The 16748-nt window shown below is 43.9% G+C and overlaps 1 protein-coding gene across 1 annotated transcript; it reads left to right on the top strand.

Annotated features, from left to right (window-relative positions):
- Window positions 1-1560: 1560 nt before the first annotated feature.
- LOC145955213 (uncharacterized) lies at window positions 1561-6600 on the top strand. The gene is made up of 2 exons (XM_083069926.1): window positions 1561-5024; window positions 6510-6600. The coding sequence occupies exons 1-2, from the start codon at window positions 1561-1563 to the stop codon at window positions 6598-6600; spliced, it is 3555 nt and encodes a 1184-aa protein (XP_082926052.1).
- The last annotated feature ends 10148 nt before the right edge of the window (window positions 6601-16748 follow it).

The raw sequence follows: 16748 nt of genomic DNA, 5'->3' as shown, positions 1-16748 counted from the left end.
TCAATAATTTTTATATAATAAAAAATTAAAATATCTAATCATTGAATAATATAATATTTTACCTAAGATTATATATATTAAATTTCATATGATTTAAATTTTTTTAAAATATATTATAAAAATAGATAGTTATATATTTTAAATTACATATTATATATTAAAATAATATAATAAATAAATTTAGAATCATCTAAAACATTGTACACATAACTTTTAACATAATATCTTGACAAAATTTTTTTGGACGAGCCAAAATAATTATTTAAAATTATAACGTATGAATTAGATATAATTATTTTAATAATATTATTTTTATTGATAATTTAAGCATTTAATTATACTATTCAAATATGACTTATTTTCTTAATTAATTGTTATGATATTAACTATAACTTCTTTGTGTATAAAAACCATATTTTCCTAATTTATTAATGAAACATTTTATATTTTAATAAAACAGAGTTTTTTTTTTACCGAAAAAATTAGAGATTTATTTTTAAATTACATTCGTGAAAAAATATGCAAAACACGTTGAGTTTTTTTTATATAAAACAAAACTTATATAAGAACTAAGGAAATGATCATATTTTTACCAAAACTATAGCAAAAAAAATTGTAAAATAAAAAAAAACTGGGAAAAAAAATCATAAAATTCATAAAAACAAATTTGCATTAAAAATCCACAACAAAATTTGGTAAGTGTAAGTTATATTGTACAAATTTTCCTACAAATAAAGAACTAAAAACATAGAAAAAATGAATTTGAAATTTGTAAAATATATATTATTAAAAGGAGAATTAGTTAGTTAACGTGTGAAAATACTAATAATATTTAAATATAGTCATAGATATATATTAATGTTATCAAAAGTAAAAAACTTATAGTGTAATATTAACATAAAATTATTTATAAATAATGAAAATGACTAAAGATTACTTTCTGTACCGGAAGGTCCCTATCGGTCACGTTGACCAACACGTGCCGTTCTGTCAGACACCTACGCCATGATGTCGGAAACATCGGTCCAGCCAACGTCCGGGACGAATGTTACTAACGGCTCGGCATAAGACCGAGCTGGAGAGTCCCCCGTAGGGCAGGATAGTTAGACTACTGTTGATCAACCCAATTAATAATAGCGCCCCATTCCTTTACCTATCGGATCGGCGAAATACCGTACCGATAGGTGAAGAGCGGTTATTAATTATGATTAGCAGGTAAGCGCATGGTTAAGTTAGTAAGTAAGTAATTAACATCGTATTACCTAATTTAGTAAACACCTGAAAAAGCCCACAATGCTCAGGCCCACGTCAGGCACTATAAATAGGTCACACATAACGAGGTATGTCACTGTTCATTTTTACCCTAGATATTCGTGCATATACTGACTTGAGCGTCGGAGTACCCTTTGCAGGTACCTCCCCCATCCCTTGGAGATATCGTTGGAGCTCTTATTCGGTCCCCTTTCACCTAGAAGAAAAGGAGTGTGCCCTTAGACAGGTACATTTTGGCGCCCACCGTGGGGCCGAACCGAGAGCTATTCCGAGATTATTATTGAAAGAATGGTGAAGACGAGAAAGAATAACGTTGAAGAACACCAGTCCGAGGACGAGCATCAGTCAGGAGCCGAGACGACGGAAGAGACAAACTTGAACAGTATGATGCGACAGATGAAAGAGGAGATGGCCGCTATGAAGCAACAGCGGGAGAGAGATGCGGCCGAAATGGCTGCGCTACGGGCGGAAAATGCCACCCTCAAGAACCAATACCACGATCCTACATGGAAGCCCTCTGAGACAACCCACACTCAAGGGTCGTTCCATTCGCATGGCCAGCACACCTCGGTCCCTTATACTTCTGTTGCCCCTGCCGCCCACGCCTCGGCCAGCCGACCAATACAGCCCATGCCGGCAGGATCACACCGACATCCCTTTACACCCAATATCATGCAGTCCGCCCTCCTTGACAATTGGAAGTCCTTGTCTCTCGACAAGTACGACGGAACCACCGATCCAGATGAACATGTTGACGTGTTCTTGACTCAGGTCACATTAAGCACCACCGATGACGCCGCCCTGTGCCGAATTTTCCCAACGTCGCTAAAAGGACGAGCGTTGAGCTGGTTCACTCGGCTCCCGGCCAATTCGATCGACTCATTCGGCACCTTAGCCTCTCAGTTTACCATCCAGTTCGCTACAAGCCGACCACACCAGTTGACTTCTCTATCACTAGTGAGCATCCGCCAGGAGAAAAAGGAGTCTCTCCGGGCGTTCATGAGCCGATTCAACAAAGCGGCATTAGAGATCAGGGACCTCAACCCAGCCGTCGCCTTACACCATCTAACCACCGCGTTGAAGCCGGGTCCCTTCGCCAACAGTATTTGTAAAAAGCCACCGGCAAACATGGATGACCTTCGGCGCAGGGCCGACAAGTATATGCAGATGGAAGAACTAGCCGAGTTTTGCAACCAGGCCAGAGCAGAAGTGGTGAGCAAGACAGAAAAGCCAATAGAAAACAATTTTCGCGGTCGTCCAAAAGAACTCGTACCCCGCGAGCGGCCACCCCGTGGTCCAAAGTATACACAGTACACACCACTGAACACCAGCCGGTCAGCAGTACTAGAACAAGCATTGGCTTCAGAAGTGCTGACTATCCCAAAGAGAGCATCGACCCCTCCCCGAGCCGACACAACCAAATCCTGCAGATTTCACCGCAATCGTGGGCATTCAACTGATGAATGTTCAGCCTTGAAAGACAAAATTGAAGATTTGATCAAGCAAGGACAGTTGCAAGGTTTTGTGAACCGTCCCGACCGGCCCCGACACGGCGAACAATCACAGAGACGTGACCATTCCGAACACCGCAGAGCAGAAACGCGCTCGTATAGAGAGCGCAGTCGGTCACGGGATAGGCATGAAGAACAGCAAGCAACACAGCCACGGCGAGTTATTAACACCATTGCTGGCGGTTTTGCTGGCGGGGGCTCATCTTCGTCGGCACAACGAAGACACCTGCGAGCTGTCCGACATGTGCATGCCGTGGAAACAAATCGTTGCCGTCTGCCAACCATTACCTTCACCGAGGCCGACTTCAAGGGAATCGACCCAGATCAGGACGATCTGATGGTGATCAGCGTTGAAATTCACAATTGCATCGTCCGTAAGACATTGGTTGACCAAGGAAGTTCAGCGGACATACTATATTGGAACACGTTCAAGAAGTTGGGAATTCCAGAGTCCGAACTGGTCCCTTACGATGAACCTTTGGTGGGATTCTCTGGTGAACGAGTCAAAACAAAAGGATATATCAAGTTATCAACACGATTTGGGTTCGAAGGGGCGGAATACCGAGACATCTCGGTTAAATACGTGGTTGTTCATGCGAGCACCTCCTATAACATTCTGCTCGGTCGGCCATCCCTGAATCGGCTCGGAACAATTGTGTCTACTCCTCATTTAGCTATGAAGTTTCTGGCACAGTCGGGACGGGTTATCACGGTACACGCCGATCAAAAAACTGCACGCGAATGCTACTTTGCCAGCTTGCGGCTACCGAAAGTGCAAGACGAAACGCTCAAAGAGCCACAGAAAGTCCACTCGGTAACCCAACAGTCCTCCATAGACCTCGACCCCCGAATCGGGCATGACGAAAGGGTCGAGCCTATTGAAGAAAGGCAACCACTCCAAGTTGGAACCCTTGATACCCAACTGACTTATTTGGGAACTGTTCTGACGGAACAAGAGAAAGCAGCCATCGGACAGGTAATACTTGATAACCGAGATCTATTTGCATGGCACCCCTCCGATATGCCGGGTATCGATCCAGAGTTTTTGTGCCATAAGCTCTCAATTAGTAGGGAGGCAAGGCCGATCGCCCAGCGGCGTCGGAAGACTGGAGAGGAGAAGAAGGCGGCAATCGATGCTGAGGTAGCCAAATTATTAGAAGCACAGTTTATACGAGAGATCCACTACACGACGTGGTTGGCTAATGTGGTCATGGTCCGAAAGCCGAACGGGAAATGGCGTATGTGTACCGATTACACGAACTTGAATAAAGCTTGCCCGAAAGACGCCTACCCGTTGCCCAATATTGATCGTCTCGTAGATGGGGCGTCTGGCCACCGTTTCCTATCCTTCTTAGACGCGTATTCGGGGTATAACCAAATTCGCATGCACCCTCACGATGAAGACAAAGCAGCATTCATCACCGAGACAGCCAACTATTGCTACCGTGTAATGCCGTTCGGTCTGAAAAACGCCGGTGCCACGTACCAGCGCCTGATGAATAAAATTTTCCAGAGTCAGATTGGTCAGTGCCTCGAAGTGTATGTTGATGACATGGTCGTCAAATCTGATGAAGTTTCTGCCCATGTACGCCACCTGGCCGAGGTATTCCAAGCGCTCAGACAACACCAAATGAGGCTGAACCCCGAAAAATGTGTGTTCGGTGTATCAGGTGGAAAATTCTTGGGATTCATGTTGTCTAGCCGGGGCATCGAGGCAAACCCAGACAAATGTCAAGCCATACTGGAGATGAAGAGCCCCACCACTCTCAAAGATGTACAAAAGTTGGCAAGGCGGCTAACTTCGCTTTCACGGTTCCTTCCCCGGCTTGCCGAGATATCTCAACCTATCCTCGCCCTGCTGAAGAAAGCAAAGCAATTTACATGGACTCATGAATGTGAAGAAGCGTTCCAACAGTTTAAGCATCGCCTTAGTTCACCTCCCATACTGTCCAAACCTACTGCCGGCACCGACATGGTCATTTACCTTGCCGTGTCAGGACATTCGGTCAGCGCTGTCTTAATACAGGAACAGAGGGATCAAAGGCCGATATACTTCACCAGTCGAACACTGCAAGAAGCCGAGAAGCGTTACCAGTTAATTGAAAAGGTAGCTCTAGCGCTCGTCTACACGGCTCGCAGGCTCAGGCAATACTTCCAGAGTCATAGGGTGGTTGTCCGAACCGACTGCCCGATTGCGAAAGTTCTTCATAAACCGGAAATCGCTGGCAGGATGATGGCCTGGTCGGTCGAACTCTCAGAGTTTGACATATTGTTAAGTCTCAATTTTACCTCTTTTTGGATGAGACTTATACAAGATTTAATGATCAAATTCTTCCATTCTTTGTATCATTGCATATAATTGTTCTCATTTTGGTTTCTTTTGTATATGCAGGTATTCAAGTAGAGAATTGAGGAAAAAAAGGGTTAAAGGAGTGGAAAACAAAAGAATTAAGGAGCAGAGCAGGCAACCGCGCCAGGCGCCGTATTAATCTCGCCGGGCGGGCATAAAATAGAATACTCTCAGCCTTTGGGAACCTCGCGCCGGGCGCAATTTATAATTGCGCCGGGCGCAATTCAAGGCCGAGAGCACATTGAGCATCAGGGAAGCCCGCGCCGGGCGCGAAGTGTAACGCGCCGGGCGCAATAACCCTAATCTGTCTCCTCGGGCTGCATAAAAGGAAAATTTCGAGGGTTTTCTCCCTGATTCACACATTGGGCGCGTTTTGGGAGCTGTGGAAGGAATTCTCGGAGCTTGAAGCCGTTCGTGTGTGGGTCTTTCCTTCGGTTCTTCCTTTCCTCTTCCATCTCTATTTTAGTTTTCCCCTCTTTGTTTTGAGAGGTTCTATCCATTGTATTGGGGTTTTGATGTAACCAACAAACTCTATTGTAATCCCTTTGTGTTTAATGTTATATATGTTTTGTTTCATTCCTTGTTGTGTATGATTCTATGCTTAATGCTTGCTTTGGCTCGATCACCCTTTGCATGATTTAAGGTTTCATTGAGTATTGGGAAATATCCTTGAAACTAGTTATGAACATATGCCTAGTGGGAATTGTACCTAGGGATAGGGCTTGACCCATTAGTAGTCTTAAAACCCTAACCGGTAATGCGGGTGGAGGTATTGAGTACTCAAGGGATTGATATTTAATATTTTGCACCTAGGCTCTTTCTCTAAGGAATTAGGTCTGAGTAAATTTATGGTTGACTGAACAATGGATGTAACAAGAGACATAGGATTCACTAGTGTTTGTTTGGTGAAATCAAACCCCCACAACTTCAAGTGTCCATTTTACCATTTCTCACCCCATTTCATTTCTAATTCATTTATTTGTGTTTTAACAATTCCAGTAGTTTTGTTCTTAAATTCATATTCATATTTATTGGGATTGTTCTCAAGTCACAAGTAGCCAATGAATGCTTAGTTTACCTTCTAATCCCTGTGGATACGATATTTTTACTACTTGTACGGCCGGTACACTTGCCGTGTTTGAGTCCGTTGAGGGAAGTAACCTAATCTATAATTATAAATAAAAGTACTTCAACGGAAATCTCAACAAGTTTTTGGCGCCGTTGCCGGGGATTAGAATGGCAAATTGAGTATTTATAGCTATTTGTGACTTGTTTGTTTATATGTAAATATGTTTTGTGTTATATGTTGTTTGTGTTATGTATTAGTTGTGTTATTTGTTAAGTGTGTGAATCATGTTTGAAATGAGTAAATATAGGCTATACTTTGTTTGGAGTGTGAGATATGAGGTAATTCTGGTTCTGGTTGGTTACAAGGCTCCCTTCAAAGCAAATTTAGGCAAAATGTAACCATTTCAGAGTACCACGCCCGGCGCGAGTTTGTGCTGCGCCCGGCGCGGTATCAGAATTTGAACCTCGTTGGCCTTTTACTGATATGGCGCCCGGCGCGAGTTTGTGCTGCGCCCGGCGCGAGCACTCTCCTGAACCTATATTTCTCTGTTTTCAAGCATGTTTCTTTGTGGTTAATTTTGGTCTAAGGTTGTTCTTCATTTTTGATATAATTGTATGGTCATCATTGTATACTATGCTCACCATGTTCTTCATGATTATACTCTTTCACAACTTCTGGTTACTAGGACTTGCAGGCATATACTGGTTGGCCTGGGGACCAGGCTTCTAAATGTGGGGGAGTGGAGCTGCTGATGCAGATGCGGTTGAGCACTTACTGAGGAAGATGACCAAATTTGATGGAAATAGATGAAGCTCACCTTAGTTCACCTCTGTTTGCAATTTATTTTTCTGTTGTTATTTTCAGTATTTTAATTGTTTTTGGATTACTCTGGTTGGTACATCTTTTTGAATATCCTGCTAGAGCATGGTTTTTAATCTTGTTGAATACTTGTTTTGTATGTGATCAATTTTGGATTGAGGTTTGCTTAATGTTTATGGTGTGTGTACTTTAGACATTTTCAAGTCATATTAGAGCTTTAGTTCATGATTAGTTGCATACGGGTTTCAATGTTGATCATAGACTGAGCTGAGTGTGATAATCTGTGGATGCCAACCGAGTGAGGTCTGAGCCTAAATACTGATGAGAGAAACTACACTTATGTTGCATGATAGACTTTGCTTGAGTTTCCCGGGTGGTTTGCTAGTGTAGTGTATTTACATGATCAAGGCATTTCTATATTTTGATAACCATCTAAGCCAAAAAGCCATATTTATTTTTCTTTTGACCCATATCTTCCTAAGCTTAAACACTCAACCTTCCACTTATCCCAACTTTGAAAAATTAACCTTAAATCCTTGTTTTGGTTAAGAGAGTATATTGATGACATCAAATAAGTTTGGGGGAGTTGAAGAATGAAGAAATTTGAGAAAGAAGAAGTATGTGGTCAGTAAAAAAAAAAAAAAAAAAAAAAAAAAAAATAAATAAATAAATAAATGAAATAAGATGCAAAAGTGTACAGATGCATCATATAAAGACTAATGGCTGGAATTGGTTGAGGGCCTGTGCTAAAATGATACATTGGGGTATGGAGAAAGAAATTATTGAAGAAATTTCAAGTACTCTCTTAAGCTATAGCACCCTTATTCCTTGAAAAACCATGAAACCGCTATGCTTGACCCTAATTACCTTAAATTGCCCTAATAAAGCCCTTGTGATAAGTGCCTGCATGTGTATTACCATTGGTTTCATTTGGAAACGAAGAGCAAAGTTGAATTATGTGGCGTGAGTAGTAGACTAGAGAGAAACACTCACCCTGATACACTAGTGCGCATAGAGAGAAACATTTTCCTAGTGAGGATGCATACATAGATAGTCATTACTCTTCTCAGTTCTTTGATCTCTTTTGAAACTTTTGTTTGCACATTGTCATGTTCTATTGCAATAATTGTGGCTGAAAATTCGTTTAAGGTTCATGCTTGTGAAATGAAATTGTAAGTGAACCAAGAATAAGGAATTTGACACACATGCATTGCTTGTTATCTGCTTGATTAATTACCTTTTGCTTGAGGACAAGCAAGGTTCTAAGTTTGGGGGAGTTGTTAAGTCTCAATTTTACCTCTTTTTGGATGAGACTTATACAAGATTTAATGATCAAATTCTTCCATTCTTTGTATCATTGCATATAATTGTTCTCATTTTGGTTTCTTTTGTATATGCAGGTATTCAAGTAGAGAATTGAGGAAAAAAAGGGTTAAAGGAGTGGAAAACAAAAGAATTAAGGAGCAGAGCAGGCAACCGCGCCAGGCGCCGTATTAATCTCGCCGGGCGGGCATAAAATAGAATACTCTCAGCCTTTGGGAACCTCGCGCCGGGCGCAATTTATAATTGCGCCGGGCGCAATTCAAGGCCGAGAGCACATTGAGCATCAGGGAAGCCCGCGCCGGGCGCGAAGTGTAACGCGCCGGGCGCAATAACCCTAATCTGTCTCCTCGGGCTGCATAAAAGGAAAATTTCGAGGGTTTTCTCCCTGATTCACACATTGGGCGCGTTTTGGGAGCTGTGGAAGGAATTCTCGGAGCTTGAAGCCGTTCGTGTGTGGGTCTTTCCTTCGGTTCTTCCTTTCCTCTTCCATCTCTATTTTAGTTTTCCCCTCTTTGTTTTGAGAGGTTCTATCCATTGTATTGGGGTTTTGATGTAACCAACAAACTCTATTGTAATCCCTTTGTGTTTAATGTTATATATGTTTTGTTTCATTCCTTGTTGTGTATGATTCTATGCTTAATGCTTGCTTTGGCTCGATCACCCTTTGCATGATTTAAGGTTTCATTGAGTATTGGGAAATATCCTTGAAACTAGTTATGAACATATGCCTAGTGGGAATTGTACCTAGGGATAGGGCTTGACCCATTAGTAGTCTTAAAACCCTAACCGGTAATGCGGGTGGAGGTATTGAGTACTCAAGGGATTGATATTTAATATTTTGCACCTAGGCTCTTTCTCTAAGGAATTAGGTCTGAGTAAATTTATGGTTGACTGAACAATGGATGTAACAAGAGACATAGGATTCACTAGTGTTTGTTTGGTGAAATCAAACCCCCACAACTTCAAGTGTCCATTTTACCATTTCTCACCCCATTTCATTTCTAATTCATTTATTTGTGTTTTAACAATTCCAGTAGTTTTGTTCTTAAATTCATATTCATATTTATTGGGATTGTTCTCAAGTCACAAGTAGCCAATGAATGCTTAGTTTACCTTCTAATCCCTGTGGATACGATATTTTTACTACTTGTACGGCCGGTACACTTGCCGTGTTTGAGTCCGTTGAGGGAAGTAACCTAATCTATAATTATAAATAAAAGTACCTCAACGGACTCAAACACGGCAAGTGTACCGGCCGTACAAGTAGTAAAAATATCGTATCCACAGGGATTAGAAGGTAAACTAAGCATTCATTGGCTACTTGTGACTTGAGAACAATCCCAATAAATATGAATATGAATTTAAGAACAAAACTACTGGAATTGTTAAAACACAAATAAATGAATTAGAAATGAAATGGGGTGAGAAATGGTAAAATGGACACTTGAAGTTGTGGGGGTTTGATTTCACCAAACAAACACTAGTGAATCCTATGTCTCTTGTTACATCCATTGTTCAGTCAACCATAAATTTACTCAGACCTAATTCCTTAGAGAAAGAGCCTAGGTGCAAAATATTAAATATCAATCCCTTGAGTACTCAATACCTCCACCCGCATTACCGGTTAGGGTTTTAAGACTACTAATGGGTCAAGCCCTATCCCTAGGTACAATTCCCACTAGGCATATGTTCATAACTAGTTTCAAGGATATTTCCCAATACTCAATGAAACCTTAAATCATGCAAAGGGTGATCGAGCCAAAGCAAGCATTAAGCATAGAATCATACACAACAAGGAATGAAACAAAACATATATAACATTAAACACAAAGGGATTACAATAGAGTTTGTTGGTTACATCAAAACCCCAATACAATGGATAGAACCTCTCAAAACAAAGAGGGGAAAACTAAAATAGAGATGGAAGAGGAAAGGAAGAACCGAAGGAAAGACCCACACACGAACGGCTTCAAGCTCCGAGAATTCCTTCCACAGCTCCCAAAACGCGCCCAATGTGTGAATCAGGGAGAAAACCCTCGAAATTTTCCTTTTATGCAGCCCGAGGAGACAGATTAGGGTTATTGCGCCCGGCGCGTTACACTTCGCGCCCGGCGCGGGCTTCCCTGATGCTCAATGTGCTCTCGGCCTTGAATTGCGCCCGGCGCAATTATAAATTGCGCCCGGCGCGAGGTTCCCAAAGGCTGAGAGTATTCTATTTTATGCCCGCCCGGCGAGATTAATACGGCGCCTGGCGCGGTTGCCTGCTCTGCTCCTTAATTCTTTTGTTTTCCACTCCTTTAACCCTTTTTTTCCTCAATTCTCTACTTGAATACCTGCATATACAAAAGAAACCAAAATGAGAACAATTATATGCAATGATACAAAGAATGGAAGAATTTGATCATTAAATCTTGTATAAGTCTCATCCAAAAAGAGGTAAAATTGAGACTTAACACATATCGTTCGAGCCGAGAGGACCCATCAAATCACAGCATTTGGCCGACTTCGTCAATGAGCTTACCCCAGCAGGTAGTTTTCACGACGAGCCGTGGACAATGCATGTCGACGGCTCATCCAGTGCCCAGGGAAGCGGGGCGGGAATAATTCTAGCCAGCCCTTCGGGCATCACGGTCGAACAGTCGCTCCGGTTCGGTTTTCGGGCATCTAATAACCAAGCCGAGTACGAAGCGCTGCTGGCCGGTATGAGACTAGCAGCCGAGATGGGTGTGACAAGGGTCGTATGCTGTACCTATTCAAAGATCGTGGCCGAACAGGTCAACGGCAATTTTCAAATTAAGGACGCTAATTTGTTGCAGTATTACCACCTCTTCCAGAAGCTCAAAGAGGAGTTCACTGACGTACAAATCCGACACGTTCCCAGGAGCACCAACGAACGAGCCGATCAGTTGGCTCGGCTTGCTAGTAGTCGAAAACCAGGACAGCTGAGAACAACCATTCACCTGGAAATCCCTGCCCCAAGTGTGGCGATTGAGTGCATGGCGGCCGATACTGACACACCGAACTGGATGACTCCTATTCGGAACTATATCCTCCAACAAGAGTTGCCCACCGATCCGAAGGAGGCAAAAAAGCTTCGCACTCAGGCCGCTCGGTACTCCATAGTGGCTAACGACCTCTACAGGCGAGGATTCTCCACTCCGTTGCTCAAATGCATTGATAACTCGCAGGCGGATTATGTGATGCGGGAAGTTCATGAAGGTATCTGTGGGTCCCATTCCGGAGGCCGTACCCTAGCTGCAAAAGTGTCACGAGCTGGTTATTATTGGCCAACTCTGAAAGGGGATTGCGCTGAGTTCGTCAAACGTTGCATACAATGTCAGCGACATGGAAACCTCATCCATGCCTTCGCCGCCGAGCTGCACAGCATCAGCTCTCCATGGTCGTTTGCCTTATGGGGCATTGACGTACTTGGCCCGTTCCCTGTGGCAAAGGGACAGGTTAAGTTCCTCCTCGTGGCAGTAGATTACTTCACAAAGTGGATTGAGGCCGAGCCGCTCGCCTGCATCTCCGCTGCTAACGTCCAAAAGTTTGTATGGAAGAACATCATCACTCGTTTTGGCATCCCATATGCCATCATCTCCGATAACGGCTTACAATTTACAGACAAAAAGTTCAACTCATTCCTCGAAAACCTTGGCATTCGGCACAGATTTACATCGGTGGAGCACCCTCAGTCAAACGGCCAAGCCGAAGCAGCCAACAAGGTTATCCTGACTGAATTAAAAAGAAGACTCGGCTCGGCAAAAGGAGTGTGGGCCGATGAATTGCCAGAGGTTCTCTGGGCGTACCGGTGTACACCACAATCCACTAATAGAGAAACACCCTTCCGCCTCACATACGGCACTGATGCGATGATCCCGGTTGAGGTTGGAGAACCATCTTTCCGGCGACAAAGCTTTCAGGAGGAATCTAACGACGACGCACTCCGAGCCGAACTCGATGTCCTCGAGGAAGTGCGGGACAAGGCACGGGTGGTGGCCGACGCATGCAAACAGCGAATGACTCGGCGCTTTAATTCCAATCTAAAGCCAAGAACTTTTCACGAGGGCGACCTTGTGTGGCGTGCAACGGGGGCAGCCAGGCGTAACTCTTCTGAAGGAAAGCTCTCTGCCAATTGGGATGGACCATTCCAGATACGACACGCACTCCACAATGGGGCCTACAAGCTAGAAGAGCTGTCCGGCAAGGTTATTCCAAGAACATGGAATTCTACCCACCTAAAGACATACTACAGTTAAATTCGAATTTGTAATACTCGAACTATGTAATTATATCGCGGTGCACTCTTTTCCTTGACTGATCTTTTTCCCTCTTGTAAAAATGTGAAAAGAGGTTTTTGATTAGCAAGGTTTTTAACGAGGCACCTTCTTATCAATGAAAATACATCTCCCACTTAATTATCTCCACTTATTTCTACAAGTCTTCCCTCCCGAGAAGTCTCTTGGCCAAGGATGTGGCTTAAATTTAATTACAAGTCTTCCCTCCCGAGACGTCTCTCGGCCAAGGATGTGGCTTAAATTTAATTACAAGTCTTCCCTCCCGAGAAGTCTCTCGGCCAAGGATGTGGCTTAAATTTAATTACAAGTCTTCCCTCCCGAGAAGTCTCTCGGCCAAGGATGTGGCTTAAATTTAATTACAAGTCTTCCCTCCCGAGAAGTCTCTCGGCCAAGGATGTGGCTTAAATTTAATTACAAGTCTTCCCTCCCGAGAAGTCTGTCGGCCAAGGACGTGGCTTAAATAAATAATTACGTCTTCCTTCGCGAGAAGTCTTTCGGTTACGGATTTAACAGAATTACCCAAAAATTGCGAGAATTTAAATTTCTTTCAAAAGGCCCTAATAGGCCTAGAAGTACATGCAAGGGGGGGGGGGGCGTTATCGGCCCAGCATTACAAAATAAAAATCTCAAGACACGACCTCAGGCTCTCCCTGGTTCGCATCATCCTCGGCAGCGGGCTCCTCGTAAGCCGTTTCCTCCTCATTCGGCCTAGCGAGCCGCTCTGGGGCCTCAGCATCGGCCTCTTGATCCGGCGGAATCGAGCTTAAGTCCACCAACTTCCCCTGAAAGAAGTCCTTCGTCATATCCAGTTGAAAGTCGGGGGAAGTCACCAAAGTAGCTAGCTTGCCGAGCAGCTTGGGCAAAGCCAGCCTCATGCTGGGACAGGAGCTTGTCGCGAGCCTTTTCCCTGAAGGAACCAAAAGATATTTTCTCGGCCTCCAGTTCCTTCTGAAGCAGGGTAGCCCTCTCAGTTTCATTCTTCAAAGACGTCTCTAATCGCTGGACCTTTAAGGTGAGATCGTCAACCATACGCCCTCGGCGGTCAACCTCGGCCTGGAACTTGCCGTTAGACGTCTGAGCATCGGTCAACGCTGTCAGCGTCTCTCGCAGCGACTTCTCCTGCTCAGCTAGTTGACGGCGAAGTCCATCAGCCTCCCCATTCGGTTCCATGATGATGCTTTGAGCCAAAGCCACAGCCCGAACTTGGAACTCACAGAAGAAGTTCCACTTCTGCGCCGAACTCATCCGGCCCAGAACTGCCTGCCCAGCCTCAGAAGTCAAGTCTTGGCTTAGGAAATCCTGCGCGTTCACATTACTGGCCAAGAAGTTTGGCCCAACCAAGCTCTCCGGGGCATTGGGATTGGCTAGCCGCTGCTGCTTGGCTTGGCGGCTCTCCTCCACAGCCCTTCCTTCAGTAGGCTTTCTTTTTTCGGGCTGCCGAGAGGAACCCTTGCCCCCTTTCTTGGGATTGGTGGGTTGCCCCGCTCCGCCCTGTCGTGGAGCCGGTTGATTCCCACCTGCACGCGTCTCGGTCGGGGTCTTGTTTCCTGTGACCCCTGCCACTCGGCTCCCGATCAGATTGCGGATATTCAAGTCATGGTCAAAGTTCGCCATAATACCTGCACATCATTAGTCAAAATCAATGGTAACGCAGGAATTTAAACAAACAAGAGTTACTATACCGATTAGTTCCTCGGTGACGTTGGCCGATTCGAATAATCGGACCAGGGGACGACACGGTAATGGCCGTGGCAATTTCTCCAAAATATCCAAGCTCTGCCTTTCCTCCGGCAACATTCGGGATTTCGATACGGTATCGTACTTTCTCGGCCTTCGGGTCCAATACAGGGGAAAGACCGAGTTCCCCTCATCGTCAAAAAAGTATTTATTCCCCTGTCTCGGGTCGAATCATTACCTTTATAAAACCCACTTTAAATTTTTTGTAAGAAGTGGTGAATGGCTGAAGCAAGCAATCACTGTGCCGAATCAATGACAACCACTTCGCCTTCTTCGTCGGCCGAGAGGAGTAGTAATATAAAAATAAATGTGGAGTAGGTTGGAGGCCAAGTGCTAAGCACAACCGTCTAAATCCTTGCATTGCTGCCCAGGTGTTGGGATGGACCTAAGAAGGCGTCACGTTCAGAAGACGAAGTATACCCGAGAAATATTTATCAAAGGGGAGGGATATCTTCAAATCCCGAAACATATAGTCATACACATAAAAGAACGGGTATTTGGACGACCCCTGGTCTAGATAAACAAAATCCGGATTAGGAACCCCATCACCTCGGCATGGCTGGAAAAAGATAGCAGACGGCTCCTCGTCTTCGGGAAAGTTTAAAAATTTCATTGCCGATACGAAGTTAACAAGTGATTTCTTGGTCGTATACCGGAAGTACACACTACCAACTTCCCCGTGTACCCATGAAAATCCAGGCGTCGATACGGGAGGAAAGCTTCTTGATGAACCCCCACCCCCACTTGGACGGTCATCAGAACCTATAGCCGAGGCGGAACCACTTCCACTAACGCTCTGGGCCTGCTCAGATCCAGAAAAGGACTCGGTGCGATCTCCATTAGAGGCCGAAGCTGAGGCAGCGTCCCGGACCGAAGATATTCTCCGTCTCGATTCCCCTTCGTCACCGGAGGAGTCGACATGAACAATATTTAAATTTGCCATTACGTACCTGAATGCTAAACTCCAGATCTTCCTTCGACGAATGCTCGAATGCTGATTTACTAATTCGGATCCGGAGATAATGATTGTGCACGTATGTGGAGCCCTCTCTTCATGCCTATTTATAGACCCTGCATGTTACACATTCAAACGTCGCAGCCTTGGGAAACCGTTGGATCAATTTAATCCAACGATCCTCAATACGCAACCCCTCGTATGCTCCACCTAAGCCCAACTGACACAACCTTTGGCGTTCCACAGTTAATGCGAACCCTAGCATGCGCCATTCCACGCACAATGATGGCGACCCTTGACATCCCATCAGCAGTTGTAACCCCTCACGCGTAATTAATGTCTGTCAGTTATGCACCAGAGAAATTAATGCTTGTCAGCTACGCATCAGAGAGGCACTTTAATCATAACCCCTCACATTCCTGAACCTTTCATCGTATCCCAATCGGAACAATTAACCCTTTGCGTCGCTTCCCTCCTCAAGGCTGGGGGGTTTGTGTACCGGAAGGTCCCTATCGGTCACGTTGACCAACACGTGCCGTTCTGTCAGACACCTACGCCATGATGTCGGAAACATCGGTCCAGCCAACGTCCGGGACGAATGTTACTAACGGCTCGGCATAAGACCGAGCCGGAGAGTCCCCCGTAGGGCAGGATAGTTAGACTACTGTTGATCAACCTAATTAATAATAGCGCCCCATTCCTTTACCTATCGGATCGGCGAAATACCGTACCGATAGGTGAAGAGCGGTTATTAATTATGATTAGCAGGTAAGCGCATGGTTAAGTTAGTAAGTAAGTAATTAACATCGTATTACCTAATTTAGTAAACACCTGAAAAAGCCCACAATGCTCAGGCCCACGTCAGGCACTATAAATAGGTCACACATAACGAGGTATGTCACTGTTCATTTTTACCCTAGATATTCGTGCATATACTGACTTGAGCGTCGGAGTACCATTTGCAGGTACCTCCCCCATCCCTTGGAGATATCGTTGGAGCTCTTATTCGGTCCCCTTTCACCCAGAAGAAAAGGAGTGTGCCCTTAGACAGGTACACTTTCAATTAAAATTAAAATCCTACTTTATATTTATTAAATAACTTATTTAATAAAATTAATAAATAAACTATCTAAAAAATATATTAACTTTTTACTGAAATTATATATAAAAGCAAAAAAGTTTGGGTTCATAGTCCTCCGCCCCCTCCATGAGGGCTTACTTTCGATCTTGGTTTGCTGGTTTTGCTTGTTATCGCTGTAATTTTTGGTATCGATAAATTTTTTTTTAAAACTTAATATTGTTTAAGATTTTTGGATTTAGAATTTTATATATTAAATAAAATTAATTATTATGCATGAGTATTTTTTGGAAGGTTTCTTGTACACAAAAGCATTTTTAAATACTTTTTTCAATA

This window comes from Cajanus cajan, chromosome 2 (assembly GCF_000230855.2).
Source record: "Cajanus cajan strain Asha chromosome 2, NIPB_CcT2T_4, whole genome shotgun sequence".
NCBI classification, from domain to species: Eukaryota; Viridiplantae; Streptophyta; class Magnoliopsida; order Fabales; family Fabaceae; genus Cajanus; species Cajanus cajan.
Note: the sequence above shows the minus strand (reverse complement) of the source record. Positions and strands in the feature narration are given on the sequence as shown.

Excerpts from the sequence above, each read along its gene's own strand:
- LOC145955213 (XM_083069926.1), top strand. The coding sequence starts at position 1,561 with ATGGTGAAGACGAGAAAGAATAACGTTGAAGAACACCAGTCCGAGGAC. Across the intron at positions 5,025-6,509 it reads GCTGGCAGGATGATGGCCTG|GCTATACTTTGTTTGGAGTG; the intron begins GTCGGTCGAACT and ends GAGTAAATATAG.